Raw genomic sequence first — 12743 nt, forward strand, 5'->3', positions numbered from 1 at the left:
GAGGGAGGGAGGAAGGGAGGGAGGGAGGAAGGAAGGAAGGAAGGAAGGAAGGAAGGAAGGAAGGAAGGAAGGAAGGAAAAAATGAAAGAATAAAATAATGAAGAACAGCTATTTGTCCATGATCATCTGGAAAAGCAGCCCCTTGACTACAGACTCCATCCAGGCAATAGCAACCCAACCTGTGGCTTTTCTCCTGGGGAGCTTTCTCCTGCAGTTACATAGTATCTGATGTGGCTCCTGGGGGCGGTCCTGCTACTCACTCAGTCTACAACTGACACAATCTTTGTCATTGACACTTTAAGAGTCAGTCTGTCAAAGTTACACAGTTGTAACTTAATCTTGATTGTGGTTTAAACCTAATTATTCAATCGATGTCTCCGGGGCTGTGACAGGTAAGGGTGTCTCACCTCTCATCTGATTCAGTTTTCTCCTACCTCCAGAGCTTCGGGGAGCATCTAAGACACTGGATCCTTTTTCTTGATCCCAATTAAAGGGGCTGGGCTGGGGGTGCTGGCCTGGTTGGCCTAATGTGGCATTCAGAGTGGCTCCTGCAGCAGTGTTTGTATCATGATGAAACTTTTAATTGTAGCAGTGTCGAGAGGCAGAGAAGGTAGAGAGCTATGAAGCACTGTGGGAAGGTCCTTAGGGAATATGGAAGGACTCCATGAGGCAAGGAGCGGTTTCTTAACCTGTTCCCAAGATGACTCAGAGACGGGCAATGAGTGGGAGAAAGTAGAAGCAAGGGAGGGGGTTGGTGCAGACACAGAATTGGGCACAGAGTGCAGAGGGAGGAGGTAGCACCCTTGCTGTGACCCCTAGCCACCCAGATCCATTGTGTGAGAAGGGCACGGATCGTGGAAGGCTCGGCTTTCTGTGGCCTGTGACAAGCCACTTATACTGTGAGCCTGACTCTTCATCTAGTAGAGGGACATGAACCCTGACAAATGACTGTGTAGCTGAAGAACTGAGTTTCTGTGTGAAGCGTTCTACGCTTTCTCTACTGTCTACAGGGTGTGAGCTAGAGGCCTTGCTCTGTTCTCGTGACTCCTCGATCCTTCCTTGTGTCTTCATCAGATCAGTGCCTTTGCCTGGGTCCTCCTGGTTGTCACCCTGAGCTGTGTGATCCTGCTCCAGTGTCGTTGCTTTACCGACCCTGTATGTTCAAGCTCCTACAACCTTAAACACTTTGATTATTTTCCACACCAAAGGCCAGATGGGATGACCAAGAAAAGTCCACATCATGGCTCCCGGTGTCCCCAGGGCTGCCAGGCAGTAAGGGTTTATTAGATACTTACTCATGTCATTACTGGCAAGATCAGACTAAACACAGGTAACATTGTTTTTCAGGGACCCCTGAACAAGTGGGGTGTAACTTAAGTACAAATTTACTGTTGAGACTTGTTCTATGAAACGTGTGTTCTGCCTTCACATGAAGTCAGCAGAGCAAGAGTCGTGGACCCTCAGTGGACGGGTGATCAGGACAGTCAGTGTATGTCCCAGAACTGTGGGAAAGCCTCCTATGTAATCTGAGATGTGGATATCCATCTGGCCAGGCACTGGTGGCCCATGGAAGCCCTGATGCTCTCTGGGAACCTCCTGAGAGGTTATTTTCCCCATCCTCCCAAGCTGTATCCATGAGCTGCATCAGGGCTTGTTGCCATGGCTACTGCTGGGCTGATAAGGACTCAGATTGCCAGACTTAACAAAATAGAAATTCAGGGCACCAGCCGCATTTGAATTTCAGGCAGTCAGTGAATAATGTTTTAGTATTTGGCTCTAGTGGTGCATGGCTCATAATTTATTACAAATATATCTTCCTTTTGATGCTACACAGTCATGTTTATGTGAGCAAATAATGTACAGTTTGTGGAAAATTAAACTTCAGTTGTATACCTTGTATTTTACCTGTTCACCTCAGTAGGTATAGAATACCACTTTTACCAGAGTGGAAGGTTTCACTGGTTACAACTGGTATTAGGAGAGGATACCAGAGCTGTGGGGCATGTGGGGCGGACCTCAGAACTACATGAAGGAGGACCCCAAAGCTATGGAAGGGGAGAACCTCAGAGTACTGTATGAGCAGAGGACCTCGAATTATGTGTCAGAGGTCCCCAGAGCCGTGTGAAGGAGGACTTCAGACATATACAGAGACGTCACTGGTCCCAGTCTGGCAGGAGAACAAATATCTTATATCTTTTTTCTCCATAGCTAAAATTTGTATCGTATTTCTTTGTGTGTGTATTTTATTTCATTGTGTTTCTTTGTATATGTGTTTGGGTGTGTTCATGTCCTGCATGTGTGAAGGTCAAAGGACAATTTGTGGAATTCAGTTCTTTTGCTTCTACTGTGTGAGTCCCAGGTTTGGAATTTATACAACAGGCTTGGTGACAATCACCTGCTTAGCTGTTTCACTGGTCCTTCTGATGTAATTAGGTCGCTCTACTAAAGGTCCTCCATTTCAAAAGAGACAGAATTAGATATTCCGGTGCCCCAGCCTAAGGAAAGATGTCTCCTGTGAAGAAATGCTTTTCAACAACTGTTTTAGCATAATTTCGGAGCTATGTAAAGAAGACACACACTCTCTTCATATTTCTCTCTAACCAATTTGGTAGATGTGTACATTTTACCATCTTTTTTATCCCTTTCAAACTTCTGATAAAGCTGTTGGTTTGGCGTGTGTACTAACCTGTTTCCTGGTGAGTAATGAATTTGTGTTGTGTGAATACGCCTTGTTCTATCCCAATGTGAAGAAAAAAAATAATGAAAATTTCAAGTAGTTATGTCTCATGTAGATTTAAATTTTAGTTTAAATGTTCCTTAAATGATACTTAGTGGAGTGGAGAGATGGCTCAGAGATTAAGAGCATTTATTGTTTTGTTTTACCCAGAGGACCTGGGTTTGATTCCCAGCACGCATATGGTAGCTCATAACCCGCTGTAACTCTCATCCAGGGATCTGGCACCCTCTCCTGGCCTCCAGGCATCAGGCGTATACGGTACATAAACATACATACAGACAAAACACTTATACGTAGAATTTTTTTCAATTGAAAGCTCAGTAACTTATTTTTGTTGTTTCTTTGAGATAGAGTCTCACTCTGTAGCTCAGGCTGAGCTCAAACTCATGGCAACTCCCCTGCCTCGGCCTTCTAAGTACTGGGATTACAAGTGTGATCTGCCTTCTCAGCAAAACTGGCCATTTCTGATGTTCTTAGAATATATTTTTTTAAAGGCTTTAGGACTGAATCATTTTTAGTTTCATTTTTGTTGATTTGTTTTGTCTGAACTTGGTCTTTATGCCAGACCGCCTTCAAACTGGCTATCCACCTGCCCACGCGCCGGGGTTACAAGTGCACTCTCTCATGCCTGGTTTGTTAGTTAAATAAAAATAAATAAAGGATATCTTATAGTTTAGGCTTAGCTTGAACTTACTACATAGCCAGGGATAACCTTGAACTCCCTGTCTTCCTGTCTCCACCTCCCAGGTTCTGGGATTCTGAGTGTGTAGCATGTGCAGCTCCTTAGTTGACTTTTGACATGACCCTGGACCTTGGTAACATCTCTCTCTCTTTTTAATGATTTAGCTACAGCCAGGTTGTGGGTTTTCAGGGCCGAAGAATTTGGTGTGCTCCCAGGAACAGGCTTTGCTGAGGACACACAGTGGCTAAGGAGTTCATCTTGTGCCCGGCCAGTGTTGTAAGGAGCCAGAGGAGATTCCTGACAGGATTCAAGATTCAAGTAGCACCAGGATGAGAACACTGTGGCACTGGAGACAGAGAGACTACAGTCATGCAGAGACAGTGAGGAAGGAGAGGTCTGGGCAAGGCTGGGGTGATGGGCAGCGGGTGGGCAGCAGGAGCTGGGAGTAGGAGCTGTGTACCACAAGTGTCTTAATTTAGAGATTTTCCCCACCATTCAGACTGTACTCCACATTTGCTCCTCCCTCTGCTGATGTCCCTACAAACCAGAAGTTAGACGTAAGTCCTTGGCCAAGCCAAACACTCTAACGAGGCAGTCTGACCTCCAGGTGAGCAGTGTGTACCTGATAAGAAACCCAGCCGGAATCCAGCAGTCCAAGGACTAAAGCCCATGCCCTCAAGCTTGCTGGTCCCCAGCCCTCCTGTGTCTAGCATGGCAGGGCCCCAGCATCTGCAGCTTCTTCTCTTTCACGTCCAGCTATGTCCATCAGCCATAGGTCAAAAGCACTAATTGGGGAATAACTGAAATGAGTAATTCACTTTTAAATCACATGCCTTTCTGAATATATTGATTGACATGAAGTCTATCTTCCCATTGGTCAGTTACTCAGTAGTTGGCTCGGGTATCAGACAGACTGGTGGTATCTATCTCAGTGGATAGTCAGGAATAGAGAGGTGCTGAGGTTCAGCCCTTTCTACCGCTTCCGTGGAAGGGACTTTCTCAGGAGGCCAAACATCTGGGTACCAGAGAGGCGGTGGTGAGCCTCAGGCTCTGGACGCTCCCATGCTTTCCTTCCCTGTGTCCCCCGAGAGCATGAAGCACCAGGCCTTGCCTCGCTTCTATGCATACCACTTAAGCCTTTGACTTGCTGATACTGCCTCATTCTGAGAAATAGACCCTGACCCCGCCAGGCAGAGAGGTCACTGCTCAAAGACTCATCCACGGCCAGGACTGTGCACATCTATAGACACAGTCTATAGACAGACAGACAGACAGACAGACACACACACACACACACACACACACACACACACAGGCCCAACTCAAGAGAGAACAGCCTTGTAATCAATTTGTTCCTGCTAATTTTAATAAGCACACAATTACAATTACATAGGTGATTAAGTACCATTCATGACACAGTAAGTACATGTAATTGTATATTTATAGGGCTCTTTGAACTGATGATATTTAAGTTACACATTAAACTTCTCTCCCTCAAAAGCCTTCAAAATACCAAGCTCATCTGGAGAGATCCTGCTGCAGGGCTACGACCTTGTCTCCCAGTGCTAGAGACAGACTTGTGTCTGTGTATCTTCCCTCCTCCCCAAGGCATCTCCCCGTAGTCAAGAAGAGCCGAACAGTAGCTGCTATGCATAGAGCCACACCGTCACCCAAGGGCCAGCTCACAGATTCCACACTGGCTCCCAGCCCTGCTCAAACCTGAAATCAAAACACAAACTCAGTTAGCGGAACCTAAGCAAACAAGAAGGCTCTGACTGAGGCTTGGCTGTGCTCACCCAGAAAGGCTGTCTTGGGTGAGCCCCGAGAGGGGGACAGGAGCAGCTAAGATGGGATGTCACCTGCAGGCTCTATGTCAGTGGTTTTTAACCTGTGGGTCATGACCCCTTGGGGAGGGGTGGGACCCGAACAACCCTTTCACAGAGGTCAAATATCAGAGAGCCTGCATATCGGATATTTACATTATAATTCATAACAGTAGCAAAATTATAGTTATGAAGTAGCAACAAAATAATTGTATGGTTGGGGGGTCACCACAACACGAGGAACTGTGTTAAAGGGTTGCAGTGTTAGGAAAGTTGAGACCCACTGCACTCTGTAAACTCACACGTCTTTCACACTTGGATTTTGAAGGCCCCAACTCCAGAGGACTGCTATGGGGGCCTCCTCCATCTTCTGTGCCCCAGGTATCCTGCCCCCCCCACCCCATCTTTCCATTTCTTACCTCCATCTTCTCAGCCAAGCCTGACCTCCTGTCACAGCATCCCTTCGTTCAACTCTCCTGCCTCAGGGCTGCCGGGCTCCCCAGGCATCGAGTGGCTTCGTTCCCTGGGCTCGCCCAGTTACTACATTTACGAATATTTTTAGTCAATTCAGTAATACGTATGTTTTCCCCCTTGCGACTACATTTCTGTGTCACCCAGCTTAGACCGAGTGTTGTCTACTTCCCAGCCCCATCCTGGGATCTTCCCACTCAGTGTCTGGACCATGAGGTGAAGCTGAGGCAGATGCCTGGCGACTACAAGGAAGGTTGTTCTTGGGGGGAAGCCTGGGGAAGCTGGGGCCTCACCCTGTGGGTGACAGAGTTTCCTACTCTGAAATTTTCCACTCTGACTTCTTTGTAGGATCCGTTTCCATGTTCCTGAGCGTCCCAGAATTCTATATGTCCCGATGTATCAAGTATTTGTGATGAGGGGATGCTGTTCCCAAAGGGACAGAAAATGGCCAAGAAAAGATGATAGAGAAAAATTGTATCAGTGGGTCAGTGTAAATACACACCTCAGATCAGATTGGATATATATATCTCCATACATAGTGCTCCAATACACTAATGGTTTCATGGAAAAAAAAACTTTTAAAAAATAGATGTGTGTGTGTGTGTGTGTGTGTGTGTGTGTGTGTGTTCATGTGTGGTGGTGTTTTGCCTGCATGTATGAGTGTGCGTTATGTGCATGCCTGGTGCCTACAGAGTCCAGAGGAGGGTATCAGATCCCCAAGAACTGGAGTTATAAATGGTTGTGAGCTGCCATGTGGGTGCTGGGAACTGAATCCAGGTCCTCAGCCAGTGTTCTTAACCACTGTGCTATCTCTCCAACCGTTTTGTGAAACGTTAATAATAAACAAGGAAAGCCGGGTAGATCAAGATACTTTTAAACACATCCATGGAAACATCAGGATGGCAGGAGACAGCGAAGGGGAGAGACTCTACCGTAGGCTTCCAGTGCTCTCTGTGACGTTGTTAGCCTCTGAGTTGGTAAAGGTCAGGTGTCTGTTTTCACTTCCCAAAAGGATTTTAACTGATAGTCACACTCTGAGGAGGAGAGTCAACAGTAATCTAACGTGTTAAAGACACGCCAAGATAAATTGGCTCTGTACTTGCAACATTCCAACTCTCTACAATCACTGAAATTTTGATCAGCCAGTCAGTCCTGTAGAATGCTTACCCTAAACATAGCTGCCTAGAAATGGACCCTGGGCCCGGGTTCTTCCCTGTGGCTTATGCACTCTGCGTTCATTGTGGTCATTAGTAATAATAGTACCACAGAGACAGCCTCAGTGTGGCAGGCAGCTGCTCAAGGCTTTGAGGATGTTAGTGGAACAAAAGCCTTTGGGGTATGTATTTTCCATCTTTATGCAGTCGATAGGCTGAGCACAGGTTTGCCCAAGGTCAAGGGGTAGTCCTTCCTAGCTGGTCCTCCTGTTTCACCCTGTCTTCTCTTGTCTCCCCCTCGATACAGTCATGGCTTTTAGATGTCCAGGATCTCGGAGACTCACACTGAGCTCTGGGGGAAGTATGCTGACATCTTCATTATGGATGTTTGAACCATTGTGTCCTCTCTCTGTGAGTCACATGATCACTTAAAAAATGGCTCTTCTAGGATGTCACATGTGCCTCCCTTCTCTCCTTCCTCTTTTCCTTGTGCCTTCTTTTCCCTACCCATAATTCCTTTAGGCTGAACGGCACAAGAGCAAACGGAACAAAACCAAATTCGTTGGCAGAGTTTAAAAGTTTCAACCTCCAATTACTCCTCAAAGGCAGTAGTTTGGGACTTTTTTTTTCCTAGTGATGTCATTTCCTGTAAACACATCCCTTCCTGGTATCAAGTGCCCAAGGACCAATCCAGGAATTTGAAGAATACGTTAGCAGCCAGGAACCAGAGCCAGGAATGGACACCAGGTGCAGCTGCTCTAAGTAGGGGCAGCTGTCACTCCACTGTTCCTGGGAACAGCCTGGAGAAAACATGGCAGCATTGGGCAAACTGAAACATGAGACAGCGGCTTTGAGAATTGCTGCTGACTGCTAAGAGACTCAGAATACCTCTCTAGCCTTCCTGCTCAGGACACACCTTCCTCATTCTCTGATTTCACAAGTGCTGACCTTTCTCTGTTGGTCTATTCTAAAGTGAGAGAAAGTGGCCTGTGGGTAGAAGTAGGGGTCACAAAACAAGGTCTGTGCCTTGTTTCCCGGCATTCTGGGAGAGCTACTTAGAATGGACACATTGTTGCAGGCAGTCAACCTTTGGCCTCCTCTGATGCTTGTGCCTGTGGGCACTGAGGCTCAGGACTGCGTGGAGGCTCTTGATAAAGATCACCAGAAAACTGTCAGGTGATCCACAGGGGGCCCGCTGAGCAAGGTGCATTCCTGCCCTGGGGCAGGGCTGTGCTCGGTGACTCAGGTCACAGAATCCAGGTCTGTTGGACAGGAAAGGACATTAACCTGGGGGGCGAGGGGAGGGGAGGAATGAAGACTGAAGGCGGAAATGGCACCCAGGTTCCTTCTTGGACAATGGAAGAGGTCTTTCTTTGTACAGTAATCAAAGTCCTGGTCTAGAGGCACAGCTCCAGGAGTCCAAACATCTCAGGTTTAGTCTCATTTGGGAGAAAGGAACCTGAAATGATGGGAAAGGCTTGTCTTTATCATTTCAGCCTATCTGTAGTACTAGCCTGGGCTCTAGGGATTGATTAGGAGGAGCTGGGCAGCAGCCTGGGGTCTGCACAACTACTGGGCAACCTGGATCAGACAGTGGTCTTGTCACTTGGCATCTCAGCTGGTTCCACAAGGTGTGGACCCCGGAAGGTCTTATTGCTTGAAGGGACAATCTCACTCCCCTGACATGATGGCTCCTGCTTGGGGTCATGGAGTGTGATCTGTAAAACTCCATGTTCCTGGAATCTAAGGTGTCTGCAGGGTTAGACACTGGCTAGAGACTTTCAGGCATGTCAGTCATATTTATGCCTTCATCCGTGAAGGGATGGATAGCTAAAGTATCATTGTATAGACAGATACTACTTCAGTGATGGACAGGCCTACCTCCAGAGTTAGGCAGGTGTGTCCCAACAATTTAAGACAAGGCAGACAGACACAGGATGAAGGTACGAGTACCAGGCTTTTATCTTGCTTTTAGTTGCCTGACGAGATGATATTTTCCAGCAAAGGCAGTTTCTAAGTGCTGGAAGATTCATGAAATTATTGCCTATAGTCTCCTCAAGTGAGATTTATTGGAAGGACAATGGGTGACTCACATCAAGTGTCTAGTCAGAGAGTCTTGGAAAAGCCAGCCCTAAGACTATGAAGGTAACTTAGGGTAGCTTCTCACCTGTGTATGACCCACCTGACATTGTCCCATGCCTGAATCCTGTTTCCAGAATGAACTAACTGGCTACGATAGAGCCACAGCCTAACCCACATGTAGGGTTCTATCTTACCCACACGCCCAAGGGGATGTCTCTGATGGTTTCCATGTCTACAGCTGTAGTAAAGTCAGGCTTTTGGCCTGTTAATTAAATATTAGAACAAAGCCCCAGAGAGACTATCAGCAGTCAAGGGGAGTTGGTGGCTATTGGTGTCATGTGCAATGCCAGATTCCCAAACTGAGCAGGGGAGAAATATCTGGGTCATTTCAGCATTATCCATCCATGGAGGTGACCTGAGGTGACGTTAGATGTCTTTTCATAGTACAGCATGTCTGTTTAGTCTTCTTTCTACCTTTTCTGTTTAGTGGACTTGAGGACAGCAGGTCCCCAACCTCAGTGACTCAGCCTCAGGGCTCAGGGGCATGCCTTTGACAATGATCACAGTTAAAGCAGGGAGGTCACTCTCCTTACCTGGCAGTCTCTGACACCTCCCAAGTGGCCTTCCTAGAAGGAGACCTGAATGGTCCCAACCGCCAGCCATTTTCACAAGACCCCCTGAGGCATCTGCACCCCAAAGACAAAGACACGATTGAACCATGGGTTAGCTTATAGAAAGCCTACAGTGCCACTGCTTCAAAACTAGACTATGAGGCCTTCTAGATGGTTCTATTGCTCCATATTCAGCCTGTGATCTGGAAGAGAGGGGTGTCTCCAAGGCAACCAAGGTTTGACCCACTTGTCTTTGTGTGTGTGCCTGTGGGGTGTGGTGGGATGTGGGAACCCTCTGCAGAATGTGTACCCCACTAAGCACTAAGCAATGGTAGAACCACCTCATAGAGGACTCTCATAGCACACACCTGCCTGTCAACACCTCTCACTCTGACAGTTCCCTTCTGGGGGCTGGGTTGACATTCACATTCAACTCCATATCTAGAGCCTCTGCCATACAGTCTTTTCCTGAGACTACCAACCTCAGAAAACTGGCCACCTAGAACGAAGGCACAACCCAAGAATACACCCAGACTGATTGCCGCCTACAAACAAGTCTGAATTTTCACAAGCCTCTCCAAAGAATATGGTAGTAGTTTGGCTGAAGCCTCCAGAGTGATTGACACCTCGAAGTTACCCTTGTCACCTAAAGGGACAAACTTATGTTTCCCTCCACCATGGTTGCTGGTCATTCTTGGTGCCCTCAGGTGTCATCTGTGGGAGAGGAGTTGGTTCTTTGAGTTTAGAAGCATTACGTCAACTTGCACAGTCAGCACAGGGACACAGATGTGGGTGAATCTAGACTCTGATGTTACTTCTCCCAAGGTACTTAATCAAGAGCTATAAAGAACTGACCACCTAGAAGCGTCCTCTCTTTTCCTGCAGATTGTTACAGATCTTGCTTATTTATAACCCTTCTGCTTTGAAACCCTTTCAACATCTGGGGTCTGGGCTGCAATGCTCTGCAACTTTAGCCCTTAGAAGCAGCTTTGTCTTGTAGCATGGCCCAAGAAAAGCAGACACAGGACTCCATGACAGTGAAGTAAACATGTGCACGTGTGTCCTTATGATTTGTTACAGAGTTGGTGATGCTTCTGGAGTGGTGGTCAGGCACGGAGTGTACCATCTACACTGACCCAAAGGCCTCCCCCCACTACGGGAAGGAAAACGCCATCGTGGTTCTCAATCACAAGTTCGAGATTGACTTTCTCTGTGGCTGGAGCCTGGCTGAGCGCCTCGGGATCCTGGGGGTAAGTGAGATGTGCCTTCACCCTCACACTACTCCAGCCCCCACCGCTCACGCTACCCCAACCCCCGCCCCTCCCGTTGAGTCTGCTGTGCAACTTGCTGTTTGCTCTTGGTCTCTCAGAACTTCTAGGATGAACAGGGTTTGTTGTTGTTGTTGCTTTTATTTAGGTTGAGATAGGACCTTGCTATGGAGCCTAGGCTGTTCTAGGATTTGCCTTCCTACCTCAGCTTCCAAGAGAGTTGGGATTAGAGGCATGAGCTACTGTGTCCGGCATTGGCAAGGTGGTTTTATTTATTTATTATTTATATTTATATTAAAATATTTATATTTTAATTTTAATTTTTTTATAGTATGAGATGCTCTCAAAAACTGTTTGTATTAGCCATTTTTTTTTCTCCTTGCCGTGACAAAATACCAGATAAGAGCAACTTGAGGAGGTAAAGTTGCCCATTGAAGGGCACAGTCCTCCCTGGTGAGAAGGTTGTCAGCAAGAGTGTAAGGCAGTCAAGAAGCAGAGAGACGAATGCTTTTTGATAGCTTGTATTATCATGTTTTACACTTCATTCCAGGGTCCTGGGCCATGGATCAGAACTACCCACGGTAAAGGTGGGTCATTCCAATTCAGTTAACCTAATCTAGGTAAATGTCCCACAGGTGTGCCTGGAAGTGTGGCTCATAGGTAAGTCTAGAGTAGCCATTCTCAACATACGGGTCACAACCCCTTTGAGGGCCGAATGAGCCCTTTAAAGGGGTCGCTTGAGACCATTGGAAAACAGAGTTATTTATATTACCACTCATAACAGCAAAACTGCAGTTACAAAGTAGCAACAAGAATAGTTTTAAGGGTGGGGAATCATCGCAACCTGAGGAACTGTTTTAAAGGTTCCCAAGGTTAGGAAGGTTGAGAAGGGCTGTCATAGTGTCACAGTTGACAACATTAACCACCGTGATCCTTCTAGTTCTTGCTTAGAATCAGGATTAACATCCTATGAGCAATAGCAGGACGTACCCAACGGCGCCACGTGCCAAGTAAGTTTTACAATTAGTTGTTTGTTTAATCCTTTCGGAAGCATTTGCGAGTGGATACACACCTTTCCTGGGGGTGGTGGAGGGGACCTCAGTTAGAGAGAGCTTCCTAGTCTGCTCTTCCAGCTGTAATTGGATTTGGACTGGAACTTGTGTAGTTTGGCTCCAGCCCCCATCCTTAATTGCTTAGCTGGCAGGCACAATTCACCCAATGTTGAATTCGCTGCCGGCTTAAGAATGCCGAGTCTCTGAGCAGCAAAGCTTCAATGACAGAATTTGGAACTGTTCCTAAAAATCTGTTTCCCTCAAATTAGTCTGACTTCTTGGATGCAGCCTCCTTCCCTTTATAACCGGGTCTCTTCAGTTGGCTTTTGCCATCTTTAACACACTGAGGTGTGTCATGATTCAGCCTGTGCCACCTTAGTGACTCAAAGCCACCAAAAGCCTTCAGATAGTGTCATGGGAACAAATGGATTTTGAACCCAGGATGGAAAAGAGAAGTTTCTCTGAGGACTTGGAGGTGAAGTTTGGCATTTGGAGTGATGCCCCACAGAGGAGCAGCCTAATCATGGTACACTTGGTTTTGGTAGCGAATGCACACAAGACCTTTACTGTGTAGAATTCAGAGCTGTGGCCACAGGGTATGGGAAGGGTCTGGAGAATTTGTGGCTCTGCTTCCTCCAATCAGGTGAAGTTTTCTAGAGCTCAAAACAGGAGCTCTTTTGTTTCTCCATTTGTTTTCTCAGAGAGACAGAGAGAGACAGAGAGAGACACACACACAGAGAGAGAGAGAGACAGAAAGACAGAAGGGAGGGAGAGAGAGAGAAAGAAAGAGAGAGACAGAGAGAGAGACACACACACAGAGAGAGAGAGAGAGAGAGAGAGAGAGAGAGAGAGAGAGAGAGAGA

The 12743-nt window shown here is 46.9% G+C and overlaps 1 protein-coding gene across 1 annotated transcript in view; it reads left to right on the plus strand.

The window, feature by feature from the left end:
• Positions 1 to 12743, plus strand: part of Agpat4 (1-acylglycerol-3-phosphate O-acyltransferase 4) — a 107685-nt gene that overhangs the window by 74672 nt on the left and 20270 nt on the right. The window contains exon 3 of the mRNA XM_028772761.1: positions 10641 to 10810. Coding sequence (XP_028628594.1) covers positions 10641 to 10810 — 170 coding nt within the window. The remainder of the gene's footprint in view (positions 1 to 10640; positions 10811 to 12743) is intronic.

The sequence above is a fragment of the Grammomys surdaster genome, unplaced genomic scaffold (assembly GCF_004785775.1).
Source record: "Grammomys surdaster isolate TR1022 unplaced genomic scaffold, NIH_TR_1.0 218, whole genome shotgun sequence".
In the NCBI taxonomy this organism is placed as follows: Eukaryota; Metazoa; Chordata; class Mammalia; order Rodentia; family Muridae; genus Grammomys; species Grammomys surdaster.